General features: G+C 36.9%; 2 protein-coding genes across 2 annotated transcripts in view; both read left to right on the forward strand.

Annotated features, from left to right (window-relative positions):
• The window catches only part of col7a1l (collagen type VII alpha 1-like), a 61,161-nt gene extending 47,480 nt beyond the window's left edge, over positions 1-13,681 (forward strand). The window contains exons 84-110 of the mRNA XM_084406354.1: positions 4-39; positions 480-506; positions 593-652; positions 797-922; positions 1,038-1,109; positions 1,221-1,256; positions 1,368-1,427; positions 1,595-1,639; positions 2,209-2,244; positions 3,358-3,393; positions 3,477-3,533; positions 4,004-4,075; positions 6,237-6,308; positions 6,431-6,466; positions 6,572-6,652; positions 6,845-6,898; positions 6,979-7,032; positions 7,120-7,182; positions 7,255-7,317; positions 7,851-7,967; positions 9,545-9,622; positions 9,726-9,779; positions 9,886-9,934; positions 10,974-11,174; positions 11,712-11,774; positions 12,938-13,123; positions 13,261-13,681. Coding sequence (XP_084262480.1) covers positions 4-39; positions 480-506; positions 593-652; positions 797-922; positions 1,038-1,109; positions 1,221-1,256; positions 1,368-1,427; positions 1,595-1,639; positions 2,209-2,244; positions 3,358-3,393; positions 3,477-3,533; positions 4,004-4,075; positions 6,237-6,308; positions 6,431-6,466; positions 6,572-6,652; positions 6,845-6,898; positions 6,979-7,032; positions 7,120-7,182; positions 7,255-7,317; positions 7,851-7,967; positions 9,545-9,622; positions 9,726-9,779; positions 9,886-9,934; positions 10,974-11,174; positions 11,712-11,774; positions 12,938-13,123; positions 13,261-13,274 — 1,848 coding nt within the window. The 3' untranslated portion in view covers positions 13,275-13,681. The remainder of the gene's footprint in view (positions 1-3; positions 40-479; positions 507-592; positions 653-796; positions 923-1,037; positions 1,110-1,220; positions 1,257-1,367; positions 1,428-1,594; positions 1,640-2,208; positions 2,245-3,357; positions 3,394-3,476; positions 3,534-4,003; positions 4,076-6,236; positions 6,309-6,430; positions 6,467-6,571; positions 6,653-6,844; positions 6,899-6,978; positions 7,033-7,119; positions 7,183-7,254; positions 7,318-7,850; positions 7,968-9,544; positions 9,623-9,725; positions 9,780-9,885; positions 9,935-10,973; positions 11,175-11,711; positions 11,775-12,937; positions 13,124-13,260) is intronic.
• Positions 13,682-16,551: 2,870 nt separating this feature from the next.
• On the forward strand, positions 16,552-17,649 carry ucn3l (urocortin 3, like). Its single transcript, XM_084406355.1, has 2 exons — positions 16,552-16,665; positions 17,096-17,649. Exon 2 carries the CDS (start codon positions 17,105-17,107, stop codon positions 17,546-17,548), a length of 444 nt encoding a protein of 147 aa, XP_084262481.1. The 5' UTR covers positions 16,552-16,665; positions 17,096-17,104; the 3' UTR covers positions 17,549-17,649.
• The last annotated feature ends 257 nt before the right edge of the window (positions 17,650-17,906 follow it).

A 17,906-nucleotide genomic window follows, 5' to 3' on the forward strand; every position in this document is an offset into this window, starting at 1 on the left:
CAGGGACCTCCAGGTGAAAATGGAAAACCAGGCCCTAAGGTCAGGCAAGCTTTTTCATTCTAAGTCAGAACGATCTGTTCTTAGTAATAAGCATGACAGTCCCATCCTGATAAGTAATGTTATTTGAGCAGTGTTCTCGTCGGCTATTATTACTGAATAAGCTCTGTGTGTTCCCAAACCAAAGTCTGTTAGATAATCATCCCTGCTTCCTGATTGGTCTGCACCCCACCCACACACATGACATCCCCGCCTCCTCATTCACAATGTTGAAATGATTACTGTCAATCAAACCTTGGTGGGAGGAATTTCAGTAGTCCCCTTCCGCCTGCTTTGATGCCCCCAGAGCTTTATTTTTACTCCTGCGAGCCTGAAATGGATTGAATTAGTCTTTGTTAATATTGTAGAGCTGTAGAGCTCTTTGTTATTTGCCCTGTAAAAATTGTGGTTGCGAGTGGCTGATCATTTGTGAATTTGCGCAGGGGGAGATTGGAGAAAAAGGCCAGAAGGTACACTCATTTTCAGCCTGCTGTCAATAACTGTTTATCCCATAATGCTTTAGCCTCCTATGATTTGTTTATGTGTTCTGTTTCAGGGAGAACCTGGAACTGGTTACCGTGGGCCAATTGGTCAGGCCGGTCCACCAGGACAAAAAGTGTGTCCTTTACCAATACTGTGAAATTAACTGTCATTCCCAGTTGGGCTGTTTAATGGTTGACATACAGGAGAGAATACCAACATAAACCCAAACACAGCTTATAATAAACGACTTGTTGCTGATGTTGTGTTATGTGCTTAGGGTGAGCCTGGCGAACCAGGACCGACTGGAGCACAGGGCATTCAGGGTATCCGTGGCAATCCTGGCATCCCTGGGTCACCAGGTCAAAGAGGTCAGCCAGGTGACCCTGGAGAGCCAGGTAGAAAGGTAATGATCAACCCATTCTATGTTAAATAACTTCCTTATTAATCACATTTTGCTATTTGAAAGCGAAAAATGAACTACTGAATGAATTGTTTCTTTTTTTTAAATGTTTTTACAGGGTGATAGAGGGAGACGAGGAAAGAATGGGTCACCTGGCACTCCAGGTGCAATTGGTCCTCTTGGACAGCAGGTACCACTGCTGCATTTACTGTGTATTTCAATACATTTACTCTGGATTTTAATTTATAGAGTGAAAAGTGAAGGGCTGGAAGGAACTGAGAACTTGCTGGTCTTTTTACAGGGTCCTCCTGGCCTCTCCGGGGTTAAAGGTGAAAGGGTAAGTCATCGCATGTTATGTTGATGCTCAACATGAACAGGTTAGGTTGAAATACCCCACAAACAGACATAAACATAAACATTTATGAAAAGTTTTATCTGCTATCACCAGGGAGACACTATCCCAGGGGAACCAGGTGACAGGGGAATTTCCGGTCTCACAGGTCGCCGGGTAATATTATGATAAATGTTCCTTCAGATAGGTTGTAGGTGATATGTTTATTCTGTAATAGCATATTTGAATAAATGAAAAATTATAAAACCTAGTGTTGAAAACAGTTGCATGTTTTTTTTTCTGCTTACTCTAAATGTTTATTAATAACTTCTCATTATTACAAGGGAGCCAAAGGCTTTATCGGTGTTAGAGGGCCTCCAGGTCTCATGGTGAGTCATGTGTCATTCTGTAGACAATATTTTGTAAGCAGATTAAATGCAGACCCATTTCAAGTGTATGGGCAGACCCGTTTGTTCATTCATTCGTTCATTTATTCATTCATCCATCCAACATCAGGTACATCAGAGATAGTTGGCAGCCTATCACAAGGAACTTCCTCTGCTTTATATTGATTGATTTGTTAACTGATCCGTATTGGAGTTTGTGAATAACATGTTCCATATTTTAGTGATAAAGAATCTCTTCCTGTCAACCTCACTTGTTTGTAGGGCATGACAACATCAGCCCGAGTGTCATCATGTTTATCAAAGCTAAACCAAATCACACTCTCACATCTCTGTTTCTTTACATCTGCTTTCACTGTCATGGGAAAAATAACACTTCGCACCAATATCTCCTTGTAGTCCTGTCCTCTCTTCAACTGTAATATCTGAAAAAATGCCCCAAAATAAATATTTTAATACACAATACCTGGCAAAACTTGAAATGATCGAAGTGCCGCAGCTGTCGTGATTCTGTACAATGTGTTAAGTTCTTGTGACCTTTCTCTTTAATTAAGGGTCCCAAAGGCCTGACTGGTGTGAAAGGAGAAAAGGTGAGTTTCCATTTTTAACCCATCTTGGTTTAAATTCTAAGTTTACAACATTGAATCAAGGCAGTTACCATGTCTTGAACATTGGGGGTGACCAAAGTTTTTCATTTGGGGGGTGAACGCAAAACGTTTCTTGTCTTGTCACATTCATTTATGAATTACATGATTCATGTGAATGAAAACATAGCAGATCATGTACGAATTGGCGTATACCAGAAAACATATTGGACCCGTTTGAATTTTACACAGAATGCTATATTTTAAAGCGATGTGGAGTAGATTAGGAGGAAACTGCGGCTTTGCCGAACTCAACGGCTCTGGCCGAGCTGTGATATAAACTAAACTCTATTGGCTGTTTTTTAAAAAGGGGAGGAGCTGTTCGATATGTCCTGCCCTGTCTTCCTTTTTCAGTGGAAATTACGTCAGCACATTGAATGATGCTGTGCGTTTCAAGGCACTTCAGTGGGCCTTTAAAACTAAAGTGTTGCGTTGGAATTCGCACTTGTTTTCTGTGAACAGCAAGGCCCGCCTCCTTTTGATTTGAATGGCCAGCTCAGACATTTTGACATTGACGAGCACTGTTCAAACAGAGTGCAATGTAATGGAGTGCAGCAGAGCAGCATCAAGAATATTCTATTCCATTTCTAACTATTGGGGAGGACTTGTCCCCCTCAATGTCTATGGTGGTTATGGCCAAGCATTGAAGGGCTTTAAATGTTAATAGCCAAGCCTTCTCTGCCAGGGTCATTCTCTGTAGCTCAAAGATTTATAGGCAGCTTTGACAGCACTACTGTGCTCACAGAAGCCTCTCTTCTCTCTGTATTGACTTGCCAGTGCCTTCTCTTCAACTCTTTCTCTGCTCAAGCCAGTCTTTGTATGTTTGAAACTGCTGCGAACAGCACTTTCTTCTCACAGACATACACACTCACACCAACGTCACAATCTGCGTCAGTTGTGAATAAAACCGGTTTATGTTTCTTCAGCGTATGACAGATTCAAATTTACAACAGTGTTTGAAGAAACATTTAACGGTCCATATGACGTAGCATTTTAGACTCAATTGTTTAGAATATAAACCAGACAAAATTAACAAAGACAAAACTTTTTGACTGACAGGGTGACAAAGGTGTGGCTGGTCACAGAGGAGACAAGGTAAGGACAACACATAAGCATACCTGGATGGCGTTTATTTAGACTTATTTACCAGATACCTTATTGTTTTCCTGTTTTTGTAGGGTAGCCCACTCTCCATGCCAGGACCCAGAGGATATAAAGGTCTGAAAGGAGAGACGGTAAGATTTCTGTATTTCTGTATAAGTTCACTAATGTTTCCTACCTAGGGTACTTGAATCATAATTGACTGTGCAAACTCATAACACTTCACAACACTTGTGAGCCATTTGAATTTTTCTTTTCTTTTTTTTCAATAAGGTTTCATTTGTTAACGTTAGTTAGTTAACATGAACTAACAATGAACAATACTTTACTACATAATTTATTTATCTTAGCTTATGTATAACTCAAAATATGTATCTGTTAACACTATGCACAGTGAAATAACATTTTTATTAATTAACATTAACAAAGGTTAATAATATCTGTAAAAATATATTGCTCATTGTTAGTTCATGTTCATTAACTAATGTTAAAAAATGAGACTTTAATGTAAACTGTTACCTTTTTGAAGTAGAAAGGACAAACACTGGTCAATGTATGTTGATATGTACGTCAATGTACAGTATGTTCAAATTTTATATGGCAGGGTGAACGTGGGCTTCCAGGATTTGACGGAGATAAAGGAGAGAAGGGTGAAGATGGTCCACCTGGTGCAAAGGTATTTTACACACCGTACTGAGTGAAATATACATTACTTTTCAAATGTTTGGGGTCATGATTTCTGAAGGATCATGTGACTGGAGTAATAGCTGCTGAAAATTCAGCTTTGCCATCAGAGGAATAAATTACATTTTAAAATATATTAACCCTTAAACAGGCAAGAGTAGAAAATGATAAGCAAAAAATAATTTCATGTAATTTTTTATATCATCTGGACTTAAGTAAAACATATCCAAAAGAATTTTTGAAATATTTGATATATTTTGGATTTTATGAGTTGTGACTCCCAGGTCACGTTGCCTGTTTAGGGTATAAAAAAGGACCAAATCTATAACTGTAACTGCCATTGCATGTTTAAAACAATTATATCCTATACTTCTCCTGATCTAATGTTGACAAATTATATATCATTCGAAAGCTTACAAACTCAAGATTCAGCCTGTGAAAACTGTTTTGAAATCGGACCCTGCGATACCATAAAAATGGTACTTTAACCCCTTAACTGTCACCCCCTTTTTGAGAATGGACATTAAAATGCACTATTCAAACTTAAATGGTTGTAATTCAAGAATTCTTTTGGGTGTAGACCTAAGTTTGGTCTTGTTTTAAAGAAAACACTCTGCAGATTATTGCTGAAGTGAAAGCACTTAAAAAATGAAAGTATGAAAAAGTTATGGAAGTTAAAATTTACAGTAAATCAAATATACTGTACTTAATATTCTTTTATATAAAATATCTATTTTACAAAATATGTTTTACTCTAAAATTAATATAAAATCAAAGCCATATATCTAACCATGTTTTGTTCCAAATTTGAAGTTGATATCACAAAACTTGAAGTTCCCATGAGATTCTGTTTAGGCGTAATACCAGAAATAGCCACCGGGTGACATACATTCCATTGAATTTAATTGTATGTATTCTGCCGTAACAAATTAATACATTTCTGTCCAAATATCACTTCTGTCACAAAATATCAAACCTTGAGACTCAGACCTTTCTGACAATATTTTGTCAAGATTAGAAAAGGTTTTGATCATAAATTATGAAACATGATTACGCCCAAAAGGGGTGGAGCCAGAGAAAAGAATTTAGACTACCGTTTTTATGGTAACGCAACGTCCAATTTCAAAACGGTTTTCACAGGATGAATTCTGAGTTTGTAAGCTTTCAAATGATACCTAATTTATGATAACTACTAAAATATGTGATGTAATAAAAAAGGTGATAAAAAGATAATATTATATTTTAGAGGATAATATATATATATGTTATGCTTTTTAGAGGATAACATTATTTTATCATTTTTTATTGACAAATACTAGATTATATGTTTTATTATGAACTTTTAGCATGAAAACCAAAGTTTCAATTATTAAAAGTGTGTGCATCGACTTTTTGTGACAAACGCCAGAACTCCTGTAATGATGTAGATTTTTTGAGGCGCACTCTTGTCATAAATCCATCTATTACTGTTCCTACATAATTCGTAACAAAAAACAGAGCTAGAATATCTATTTAGGAGTCTTAGACCTTTCCAACGATATATAGTTTGTCATGATTAGATTAGGATTTAATTGTAATATAGTGAATTAAAAACTCAAAATACACAGATGGTCAAAATTAGAGTTAATCCCTTTTTTATACCCTAAACAGGCAACGTGACTCAGGAGTCACATATATTTCAAAACGTGCTAAATAACAACATGAACAACATATTAATTAATTTTCTTCTTCAGCACTTTAAGACAATGTTCACAATTAATGTTAGCAGTATTATTATTATTTTTCCAGAAGAAAAGTAAGTTTAATATATATTTACTTTCCTCAAAATCTGAATGTCCTGCACCACTGGTAGCCATGTTGGATTTAGGTCAGGCTGACTAATTTATTACAAAAAACTTGAAGCAAATCATGTGTCCAGCATACTCAAGACAGACCAGGCTGTGATAAATGATAAAAGGATTTGATGAAAAAATCGTTCTTAGGCCCCAAAAAAGACAATAAAAACTATGTGACTCGTGAGTCACGTTGCCTGTTTTAGGGTTAAAATAGGAAACAGTGTAATATTTCACAGTATTACAAGTATACATACAAGTATACAACTTTACAATGTACATGTAAAGTTCATTTCCAATGCTTGTTTGATATAATTTCAGGGACTGAAGGGTGAGGCTGGTACCAAAGGAGGCATGGGGACTTTTGGCGCACGTGGTCCAGTAGGACAAAAGGTCTGAATTAGCACTACTATGAAGTTTTTGCACTATATTGCTATATAAAACTGCATTTTTAGTATGGGCTATATTGTTTTGTTAAATGTTTTTTACTGTGGAAAGTAAAAATGTTTCCTTAGGGAGATCCAGGGGAGCCCGGCGCCAATGGAGAAAAGGTAGCACGAGTGGTTGTGATTGTTTCATAAACCAAGTTTGAGATGTTTGCATTTTTAAGGATTATACTTCTATAAAACATACTGATTGGCTGAGATTTCTTACAGGGCCGAAATGGAGAACATGGATTGGATGGTGAAAAAGGCAATAAGGGAGACATGGGCCTGCAGGGCAAAAAGGGGGATCAGGTGAGAATATGAACCATCTGAATAAAATATGAGCAACAGAGGCAACTGAGAGGGAGAACATGGTTCCTTAACCTTTCTTACTAACTACATTATTTAGATGAATGACTAAATATTTAAGTAGTTTTTTTCTTTAAAAGATCACACACTTTATTAAGGGATATAGACTGCAAGCACAATGGTTTTTGTGTTCAGGGTGAGACAGGCGAGCCTGGTTTACCAGGTGATACAGGAATTAAAGGAGAGAAGGTAAGAAGTGTCAATCTGAACTTATTGATTTCGTTTTTGTGTTCTCACCTGTCTGTAACCATTGCGTTTTTCTCCTGCAGGGCTTCAGAGGTTTCCCTGGTCGAATAGGGAACCCAGGACTGGATGGAGAACAGGTGTTTTTGTCTACATTTCATCTTAAAAAAAAAAAAAACTGGATTAAATAAATCACTAATAACATTTCTTTTGACTGTAAAACACAGGGTGATTCTGGGGACCCTGGCAGGCATGGCATTCCAGGTCTAAACGGTATCCCGGGACGAAAGGTGAGTTACTACACAAACAGATATCATCATGTAAAGTTAAGTATAAGATTTATTGTTTTTGTTAATGTTTAGGGTGAAAAGGGTGATAGTGGATTGAATGGTCTTGATGGAGCTCCTGGACAGAAAGGAGAGAAGGTATACTGACACTGTAAAAATTACAGCACCACTGTTAATTGAAATAATAATAATTAAAATAATAATCATTTTATCTTTTTATTAAAGGAATAGTACACCCACCCCCCCAAAAAAAACTCTAACTAAAACTAAAACTGTTTGACTGGAGCACAAATAGAGATGTTTTAAATATATTTTCATATAATGAAAGCATATTGCAATCAAGAGCTGTCAAGCTTCAAAACAGACTAAAAAGCACCATAAAAGTATCTTACAATTAGACCATATGACTCATGCGCTATATTCAAAGCCTTCTGAGGTGATATGATAAATTTGTGTGAGGAACGAAATGGATGTTGTTAGTTAACTAAACTAAAAAAAGCTAATTCAAAATGTTGATTAAAAAAGAATAGTCTATAAATAGTACTAAACTATCATGTCACGACCAGTTACTAGATTTTTCACATCACTGTGTCAAATTTGACTCCGTCCTTTTAGCCAAAGCCAATATGTTCATTTTCAAATTTTCATTTATTTAACCCATTCTGCTGCAGGGTGCAACTGGTTTCCCAGGTTTCTCAGGTTTTAAGGGATCTGCTGGTACACCAGGAACTAATGGGGCTTCGGGTCGGCCTGGTCCAGTTGGACCCAAAGGTGAAGTGGGACCGAAGGTACGACCAAAAACAATAATATAGCTGAATTCATTATTCCCATGTGTGTGATTCATCAGACCTTACAGACAGATGGGTAAATAGTCAAACCATTGTAATTATGGTCATCTTCATACCTCACTCAATCTCATGTGGAGGAACCGTGTAGGAGGACAAGTCCCTAATTAACTCACAAGAAGGAGAGGATGAGAGAGATAGAGAGATGGGGGTAGGAGCTATTTCTGCTGGGATGAAGATTTGAGCTATCAAACCAAACACTGCACTAAGGCCGCCTTTAGCCACAATTAAGCATCTCTTGATGTTGATGGGAATGGAAAGGGTTCGGCAAGCTGCTCTCACGGACAGAGTCTCTTTGGTAAAGGTGAACTGTACTTCAGCACAGAATCAGCAGACTTGCTTAAAACATGAGGCAGTTTCTGTGAGTTCGATAAAGGTTGCTGAATCGGTCAAGGTTTCTCAATAGTTTCATATTTGACAAGTTTCAACAGTAATAGGGAAACCCTGGTAAACCGTTATGAGGACAAAATGTCCCCACAAAGATGGAAATATCCGAAATCCTTGTCGATACATATTTTTTGTCCCCATGAGGAAATCACACTAAGTGATGTTTTTTGAAAATGTAAAAATGCAGAAAGTTTTCTGTTATGGGTAGGTTTAGGGGTAGGGGATATAATATACAGTTGTACAGTATAAAAATCATTATGTCTTTGGAAAGTCCCCATAAAACATGGAAACCCAACGTGTGTGTGTGCGTGTGTGTGTGTTGGTGGTTGCAGTGTGTTGTTGTTGTTTATAATATGAATAATAATCATATGACTATTATTAATAATTATAAAATAGTATTACCATTTATCCTTAAACTCTAACTTTATAAATAAATTCATGTTCATTCATAATATATTAACTAATGTAAATTTTTGAATGTAAATAAATATATATATTATTTATAAGAACAAGAACAACAAAAATAATGTGTTATTAATATTATTATGATTATATAAATATATTTTAAATCACTTTTCGCTCAAAGCAACATAAGTACATCAAACAGGATCAAAGCAATAAAACAGGACAATATGATATAAACATCATAAACCACACAATTTCCAAAACAGTTTAGCCGAGCACATAGTTCATAATAAAAATATGCATCTGCATGTGTCTGACCCAACAGCACTGTAAAAAGTCATCAGTTAACTCAACTTAAAAAAGTGAGGAAACCTGTTGCCTTAAAATTAAGTAAAATTAAGTCATGTGAATTCCACATAACTTTTTTTATTTTTTTTATTTAAGAAGACCTTAATGTTAACCAAAATTTACTGTACTGTAGTAATGTTTATGAATTACACATTATTGTAAAGTGCTACTCTGGTGTTTTCCCATTCTAAAACAGGCCAAATACATTTTTATACTCATATACTATGTCAGTTGAAAATAAAGTAGGAAATCCATTGGTTTGGTTATGGGTAGCTTATGTAGCCTTAAGCTCAAAGATTGATCCAGGGTTAGTGGCTGTTTTGTGCTGAAATGAGGCTTTTATGTATTATATGTGTTACTGTATTACTGTATCTTCCCAGGGAGAGAAGGGGAGGAGAGGCAGAGGAAAAGCCTGTCAACGGGGACCCCCTGGAATTCCTGGCCTCACAGGCCTGGATGTAATAAGGAATCTGCACACCAATAACTGTATCCTCCACTCTATTAGGACTTTGTCCATTCACAAACATGTTCAGTCTGAAGTTATGTATATCTTCTATGCAGGGGGAGGTGGGAAGCTCGGGCATGAAAGGAGAAAAAGGGGAGCCAGGACTCAGTGTATGTTGAACAACTTCGCCCTATTTCTATGATATATTTATCATTATGGATTACAGATATTGTTTCTGTGTGATAAGAAACTTTTAAAAATTGTCCTTTTGTTCAGGTGGAGGAAGTGAAGGATCTAGTGTCAAAGGAGGTGGTTGAGAAGTGTGGTGAGTATATGTGTGTATGCTCATTTGTATTCTTAAACACACAATGGATCTTAGTGGGGACTTCATATTGAATTTACTGCAAATGAAAACAAAACTGTGAGGATATGAAAATGGGTTTTGTTTTCCATTACAAATATCTAACAACTTTTTAATTAAGATACGTTTAGGCTACTTGAGAAGGAAAATGACTTTAGATTATAAGTTAATGCTTGTAAAAAATCTGTCAGTGGGGTAAAAAAACAAAAGCATAAAGCATAAACTCACTTAATTTTGAGCATTTTTCAGAAAACAGGACTTAAATATCTGAAGTCGTTTTGCTTCTCAAGTAAATGCATCTCAATTTAAGAATGTTAAGATATTCGTACAGGAAACAAGACAAAAATACTGAGTAAGAAATTCATTTTTTGCAGTAAATACAATCTTAATGTATCAGATCACCTCTAATTTATACATCATCGTGTTTCTAGATGTTTTTGTCCACTGGAAATGTTTTGAAATGATGTTTTTTAAGTATTTTATCGGCTGTACAATTACCGCCAAGATATTGAACACTACAACCCACTGAGTAGACTTGTCTATTCATGTTTAATTAAATATGCCGTCTACCCACACTAAAATCTATTCAGTTGTGCAATGCCCATTGAAGTGAAATTGAACAGAGCTTCGTTAACACATTTATTTGTTGGTGCTTAGGAGTGTGTGATTTTGTGTGTTTGTGTGAGTTTGTGTCTTTGGAGTTGTTGTTTGGAGGCCCCTGTTGTGGAGACCTCTGGACCCCATGGGTTCCACCATCTGTTGTGTTCTAGTGGGCTCTCTTACTGAAGAAAAACTATGAAGAACTCCATGTTCAGAAGTCATTCATTAATGCAAAAACCAAATTAACAAAAAACTGGGACTGTTTCAGAATTTTATTGAAGTAATGACTTCTCTGGTTTAAAAAAAAGATTGAATTACTTTCCATTTGTGTGAAATTAAATGAATTAATGATGTTGATGCCTAATGAAATTTGCATGAAGCATGGTCACTTTCTTAACCAAAGGAAAGGAAATACTCCTGATGGTGAACACCAATGATCCAGATGATGGGAGTATCCTAAGAGAAGACGGAAGAGCGGATTCTGCCTCTCGGTTCTTGCTCGCCCACCCCGAAGTGTGGGATGAAGAGGTGGAGGACGAGACCACTACAGTTCGTCCTGCTGTTTCAGAGTCTGAGCCAACATTAGCATATGGCAACATTACAAGTAGGTATATTCCTGCTTTGAACCAATATGTTAGAACATGGCTTCTCTCTTATGATATCATGCCTATATTTTGTCCTTGGCCCAGGAAGCGTTTCGATGGGGAAACTCTAATTTTATATAATCAGTTTTATATTTGAGTGTTGTTTAACTGTAAATTTTGGTTTTTAGTGGCTCTTTCTTCAAAAGTGTCTATTTTTATGAGTGAGTCATTGAATCATTAATTCAACTGATTCATTCAAAAACAATGATTCATTCATGACCTAATGCCAATCCTGAGACTGTGTGTTGCTCAATGATGCACAAAGATTAATAAAAACAGGTCAAATCAAATTTGTATTTTATGTACATTTATTTATAGTAAATAGTCATGTAATATCAGAAAAATGAGGGTGATTTATTTTGCAATATTATCCTAATGTTTTCCAGATGTTGTCCCATAATACACACATCTATGTGATTATATTTGTGCAATGACTCTGCATTCATGGTGTTAACTGAAAAATGTGGATATAATATAAGCTTTTCTGTTGCACTCAGGAGCCAGTACTGAGAGAGATGGAGAGCAGAGAGAAAAGAGACGTGCACTCAAACTCCACTCAGGTGTGTGTAGAGTAAAAGAGGAGAACATCGTCCTCTGCTGACTGCTGCTCCAAGTGCATTTAACCAGTTAATACATCTACAAAAACAGCTTACATAAGCAATATAGTCCGATTTCCTGCACAAATTAAACCTGGTCCTCGAATTAAAAGGATTTGCAGTGGTAATGTTGGGTTATATCCAGGATAGTAGTCTGAAGAAGTACACATTAATGGTCCTGGCACCAAAAGTGCAAGGCATTACACATAGCCAAGATTATTTTATCTACAGTCTATAGTCTATTTCTGTCACATCCACAGTGCGATATGAGACACAGCGAACAGAAACAGACAGATAAGACAATAATTAAACCACTGATAAAAGTAACACTCAAATCATCACTCAACAAGTGTAGAAGTGCATATATGTGACCCTGGATCACAAAACCAGTCTTAAGTCGCACGGGTATATTTGTGGCAATAGCCAACAAAACATTGTATGGGTCAAAATGATAGATTTTTCTTTTATGCCAAAAATCATTAGGATATTAAGTAAAGATCATGTTCCATGAAGATATTTAGTAAATTTCCCACCTTAAATATATATATATTTTTAAATTTGTGAGTGGATGCAGCACAATCGCCAATAGAAATGGAGAACTTTAAAGGCGATTTTTTTAATATTTCGATTTTTCTGCATCCTCAGATTCCGGATATTCAAATAGTTGTATCTCGGCCATATATTGTCCTATCATAACAAACATCAATGGAAAGATTATGTATTCAGCTTTCAGATGATGCATAAATCTCAATAAAAAAAAAAAAAAGACCCATAAGACTGGTTTTGTGGTCCAGGGTCACATATGTGAGAGAGAAGATAGACCATTTGATTAACAGAAATACAAGCTAAAAAATTTCGATTATTTTAGATTAACCATTTTATTGCTTCCTGTATCCTTGCAGTGATATATAAATCCATGATTTCATATTTTTATTTTAAATATTATCATTAAAAAATAAATAAATAGTGTAAAGTTATTGTTTCATGCATCTATATTCATAGTTTAATACATTTAATATTTTTTTTTTCATAATTTTAATTTAAAACATAATTTTCATTAAAACAGTGTGAATGCATTATTTATTTATTTGAAACTGATTATGTAATGCTACCTCCACTGAATGCAGACCCGGACGCTGATATGTGCCTTGAACCCATGTCTGAGGGCCACTGCACTGAATACGTCCTGCTCTGGTACTACTACGCCGTCTCAGGGAAATGCCGTCCTTTTGTGTACGGTGGCTGCGGAGGAAATAGAAACCGCTTCGGCTCCAAACAGGATTGTCAGAGTAAATGCATTCTGGGAAGGAGAGGTAAAGAGGCAATCAGAACTCAATGGTTATAGATGATTATTTGAAAGATGCTCTCCCTAAGATGTGTGATTTTTGTCAGAAGCAACTTAGCACAATTTTAAGTGAACTTTTCTTGTGCCCCTTTTCTTGTTTTACAGATTCTGAATCCTGAGGAAGAACATTTAGCTATTTTTAACAGCTAAACTGATGTTTATCTCACAAAAAATACTAGTTTTGTACATTTTTGCCATCCCATATGTATATTAGTTTATCACAGCTGTATATGTTAGAAAAAAAGTGTTCATAACTATAGCACCACACATTGTTGCACTGTTATAGTGATACATGCTTACCTACGAATTTCTTACCAATATACCACGTTCTTATTTAAAACCTAGTTGTATGTTTATTAACGGAGGTCATGATTCTAAGAGTAAATGCACTATTAATATAATCAACTGTGTTTATGACTTGTTTACCATAAGGTTCGCCATTTTGCACTAATGGTTCTGTTTGTAAAATGTTCTTACTCTGACTGTTTTTTAAATATTATGTGAGACAATAAAACAATGAACTGTATATATTTTTGAATGAGCCATATAGTCGTAGGGGTTCACTGTAGGTGGGTGGGTGTGTGCGTGAGAACATTTTTACATCGTGACCTCTGATTTTGGACCGTGTTCTCTAAGCTTGGCCCTGTGTTGTGTATAAATGCTGCCATATTGGCTTTTCTTCAGCAATGTTTGTCGAGTCGTGTCTGGACGGTGTCTCCTGGGGGCAGGCAGGGAAAGTGTGTGCGCATTTGTGGGTGGCTTATACAGTACAGTACGTGTACATATGTGCAATATGTTTCCTTCCTCGTTATTTTTACCCCTCCATATCTTTTTCACGTCTTACGAGCTTTACCTTCCGCTGACATTGACTCTGTTCTGTCTTGTATAATCTCCCAACTAAGCTGCTCCCTGTTGCATCCCTGGGTTTCTAGCTTTTTTACATATGTCCCAGCTGCAGGGGGGGCGTGTAGCAGGCTGTAGTCCAATTTAGAGCACATTGAGAAGACTGTGGTACAAGTCAGAAGACAGGACGCCCTTTACAGTGTGTCTAAGGGGATCCCTTAGTGAACTTCATTGAGCACACTACACAGCACAGATGCCCTTTAAATCTGCTTTAAAATGTAGTTTTTAAGGTTTAATGAGCTTCCTTTAACTTCATGTGGAATAAAAGTATTATCATCCAGTCCAATGCACAATGTTTACAGCGTTTAAAGGTAATCATTAATGAAGCCTCCAAACTTTAGAGCCCTTGATAGCAAAGCAATCCATCATTAAAGGGAGGTGGAAAGAAAACTAATTAAACTTATGAGCATAAACTGCACAGCAATTAACTCACAGGGACGTCTAAAAAGGGAACACAAACATTTTATAGTCATTGACCCTGACAACTGAAAACTCAAAATTCCTGTTTTATAAATGGCTCAATACACATGCAAAGTAAATTGCTGCGCTATCCATGGTGCTGAATGCCTTTAGACGTGTTGGTAAGTTCTCAGTATGCCATCTTAATTATAAGCCTTATAACCATTTTATTCCAAAGTTTTATGGATAATTATGTCCAGCCAGTCATGACATTGAGTGGTAGGTTATTTTATTTTGTACAATGACAAATAAATTCTAATTGAAAAAAAAAAAATACTGTTGCACATCGCAATGAACTGAAAGAAAAAATAAATAAAAAAGAGGAAGACATGCTACTTCGTAGTTAAATATATTAGCTAACCACAGTTAAGTTAAAAAGCTTAGTGCTAACCTCTTTTCCTAAAAATCTTATGTTTTCGTACAAATTCATGGCAAAAATCGCCACTTTGTAAAACATTTTCTCATGACATCGTTAATTTACAGCTAAAAAATCAGTAATAAACAAAAATATTCAATCAAATAAAGTTCTTAAAGTAAAAGTAACGTAAATAATTCACCTGTAAATAAAGGATAAGTTATGTTATTAATTATAAATTATACTGTACCAATTCATCCATTCATCTAATCATGTATGTTTATGCTTAAATATAATTAAATATATTTAAGAACTTTGAAGTATAACAACGAGATGTTCTCCATTTGTATTTAAAAAAAATAAAAAAATCTGTTGCATGTCAGATGTCACTATGTGTTGAGTTGGCTCACTTAATTTATGTTTCGCGCTTCAGAACTTTCATTAAGGGAACATACTACTCATACTACTCTTATGTCCAAATACTAGTATTTGAAAAACAGTAGGCGAAAAGTCCCCGGATGACCTACTACTTCCGTCGAGATTCTGAAGTACGCATTCGTTGGACACTTTACTATCCCATGAGGCCATGGGAGAGGATTTATAAATGGAGGCGAAGCAACACAACTAGGTCACATGACCGTACAACATGGCGGATGTAGTACGTCCGGATTACATTCAACACACATTCATACTATACAGAACGTACTTTTTTAATGGTGGCGAAGTAAGTTCAAATACAAATGTAGTACCAACTCAGACAGTACGCGATTTCGGACACAACGCATCTGATCGATTTTTGAAGGCAGCATATATGTATCAAATCCCGCCGCTGCCTTTGATATCCCACAATCCTGTGCTTTCCATTCTGTGGGAGTTGAGGTAAAAATAAAGATGGCATCAGAAAGCCTACAAAGTCATTACCTGATAAGGCAGAGAGGCAACAAATCAGCTGCCTAAGTTTTCGGATGCAGCCATTGTGAGCACCGATGCACCCTGGTTTTCACATTGCATTATGGGACTTTTTGGGGAGCGAACGTTTCAGTGCACTAGTATGATTTTGCGATTGAGACGTCCCTTAAAATGGCCGACTCCCTGATCCATGTCCTGACTACTGAAGTAGGGAGCAGATTGAGACGCACCCATGTTGCAGAGAGGCAACAAATCAGCTGCCTAAGTTTTCGTATGCAGCCATTGTGAGCACCAATGCACCCTGGTTTTCACGTTGCATTATGGGACTTTTTAGGGAGCGAACATTTCAGTGCACTAGTATGATTTTGCGATTGAGACAGCCTGATCAGTGTCCTGACCACTGAAGTAGGGAGCAGATTGAGACACACCCCATAATCTGATTTTTTTTTTTTTTTTTTTTTTTTTGTGGCTATAATTAGCCTACAGGATGTCTGTACATATCTCGTCGCGTTTATCAAATATTAAACACAGACGGTCGGCTATCTGTTTTATATGGTGACGGTAAAAGCGCCTTTGGTGCCCAAGCGCATTAATCACCGCCTCATTTTACTGGGAGGGTCTCAATAAATGACGTTATTGCTGGCGTACGACTGCAGCGTAAATGGGCTTATACTAAATGAATGCACATCCAATGGGCAAACAGTCCAAACGGATATTATCAGCAGCCAGGGAGATATCAAACCCACAAAATCACTCTTATTTAAGTTGACGTTGAGTTTTTGACTTGCTTACCTTTTTAATAACACTTTGGATTTACGATCCAAAAGTTCTGCTTGACAAACAGCGCTTCACTTCAGAAGACTCTTCTCATCCAAACAGTGCAGGTAAGTACTTTTGCAGTCCTGTGTGAGATTCAAGGGGAATCGTTCATTTAAAAGGGACCAAATTCTTCCATAATGTACCCAAAGGTTGTTCCAAACCTGTATGACTTTCTGGATCACAAAAATATTAAAGGGTGACAGCTTCAGTCTTCAGTGCATCTTTTTATTCAATGAAAATTAATGGTGACGAGCTGTCTAGCGACAGCTTTTGTGTTCCACAGAAGAAAGAAATTCATACCGGTTTGGAACAACATGAGGGTGAGTAAATAATGACAGTTTTTGTTGTTGAACTGTTCCTTTATAGGCGCAATGCCATGTGACACTTTTTATGCAAAGTTTCTTTCTGGAAGTTTTAAATAATCAGTACGCAAGAAATGTTAATCCAAATGCAATCTGATAGTGCCTCATATTCTTACGCACCTCCGTTCAACAGGGCAAAACAATGTGGTTCGCGCGGACCCTCCTCGCTCTAGCACTTCTTTGCGCACCGGTTTCCAGCCTCTGCTTACCAACGTACAACCCAGAGTCCAACTTTCTTTGCAACAACGAGATGTTCTCCGAGGCGAATGACAACGGGAAACCGTCGAATTCCCTGCTGGACAGTGTTAACCTCCTGTACAAATCAGCGCACGCGCTTTCCTCTGAGGAGCCGCGCGAGAGGAGGACTGTACCCGCGTCCAAATACAGATACTTGAGCCAGACGCAGCTCAGGAGTAAACTGTACCGCAACAGTGCGAAGAGCGACCGACGCAACCAGGTCACTCTTTCCCTCGACGTGCCCACCAACATTATGAACATCCTCTTCAACATTGCCAAAGCCAAGAACCTGCGCGCAAAGGCGGATGACAACGCGCGCCTGCTGGCGCAGATTGGAAAGAGGAAATGAACTCTTATTCCTGACTTTAACATTTGTTTTTTGTAACCAACTAAGGCATGTTATATCTAATTTAATAATGTAATAAAAGTTTTTTTTCAGTTGCATAAAAAAATAGCAATACTGAAAATGAATGGAATTTATTAGCAGGTGATATAAATGTCTTTAAAGGGTTTTGAATTATTAGCCTACCCACTAACACTTGTTAGACTGGTCACTCATCTTAAAATGTACAGGAAGTGTTTAAAATTGGCTTAGCAGAGACTCGTGTGACATTTGTAATCAAAACAAATTTTGGTAGGTCAAATGCTCAAGCTTAAAAGAGACATGCATGTTTGGAGTATCATATTGCGTCTCAGAGGGAAGTACG

Source organism: Rutilus rutilus (genome assembly GCF_951802725.1).
Source record: "Rutilus rutilus genome assembly, chromosome: 4".
Classification (NCBI taxonomy): domain Eukaryota; kingdom Metazoa; phylum Chordata; class Actinopteri; order Cypriniformes; family Leuciscidae; genus Rutilus; species Rutilus rutilus.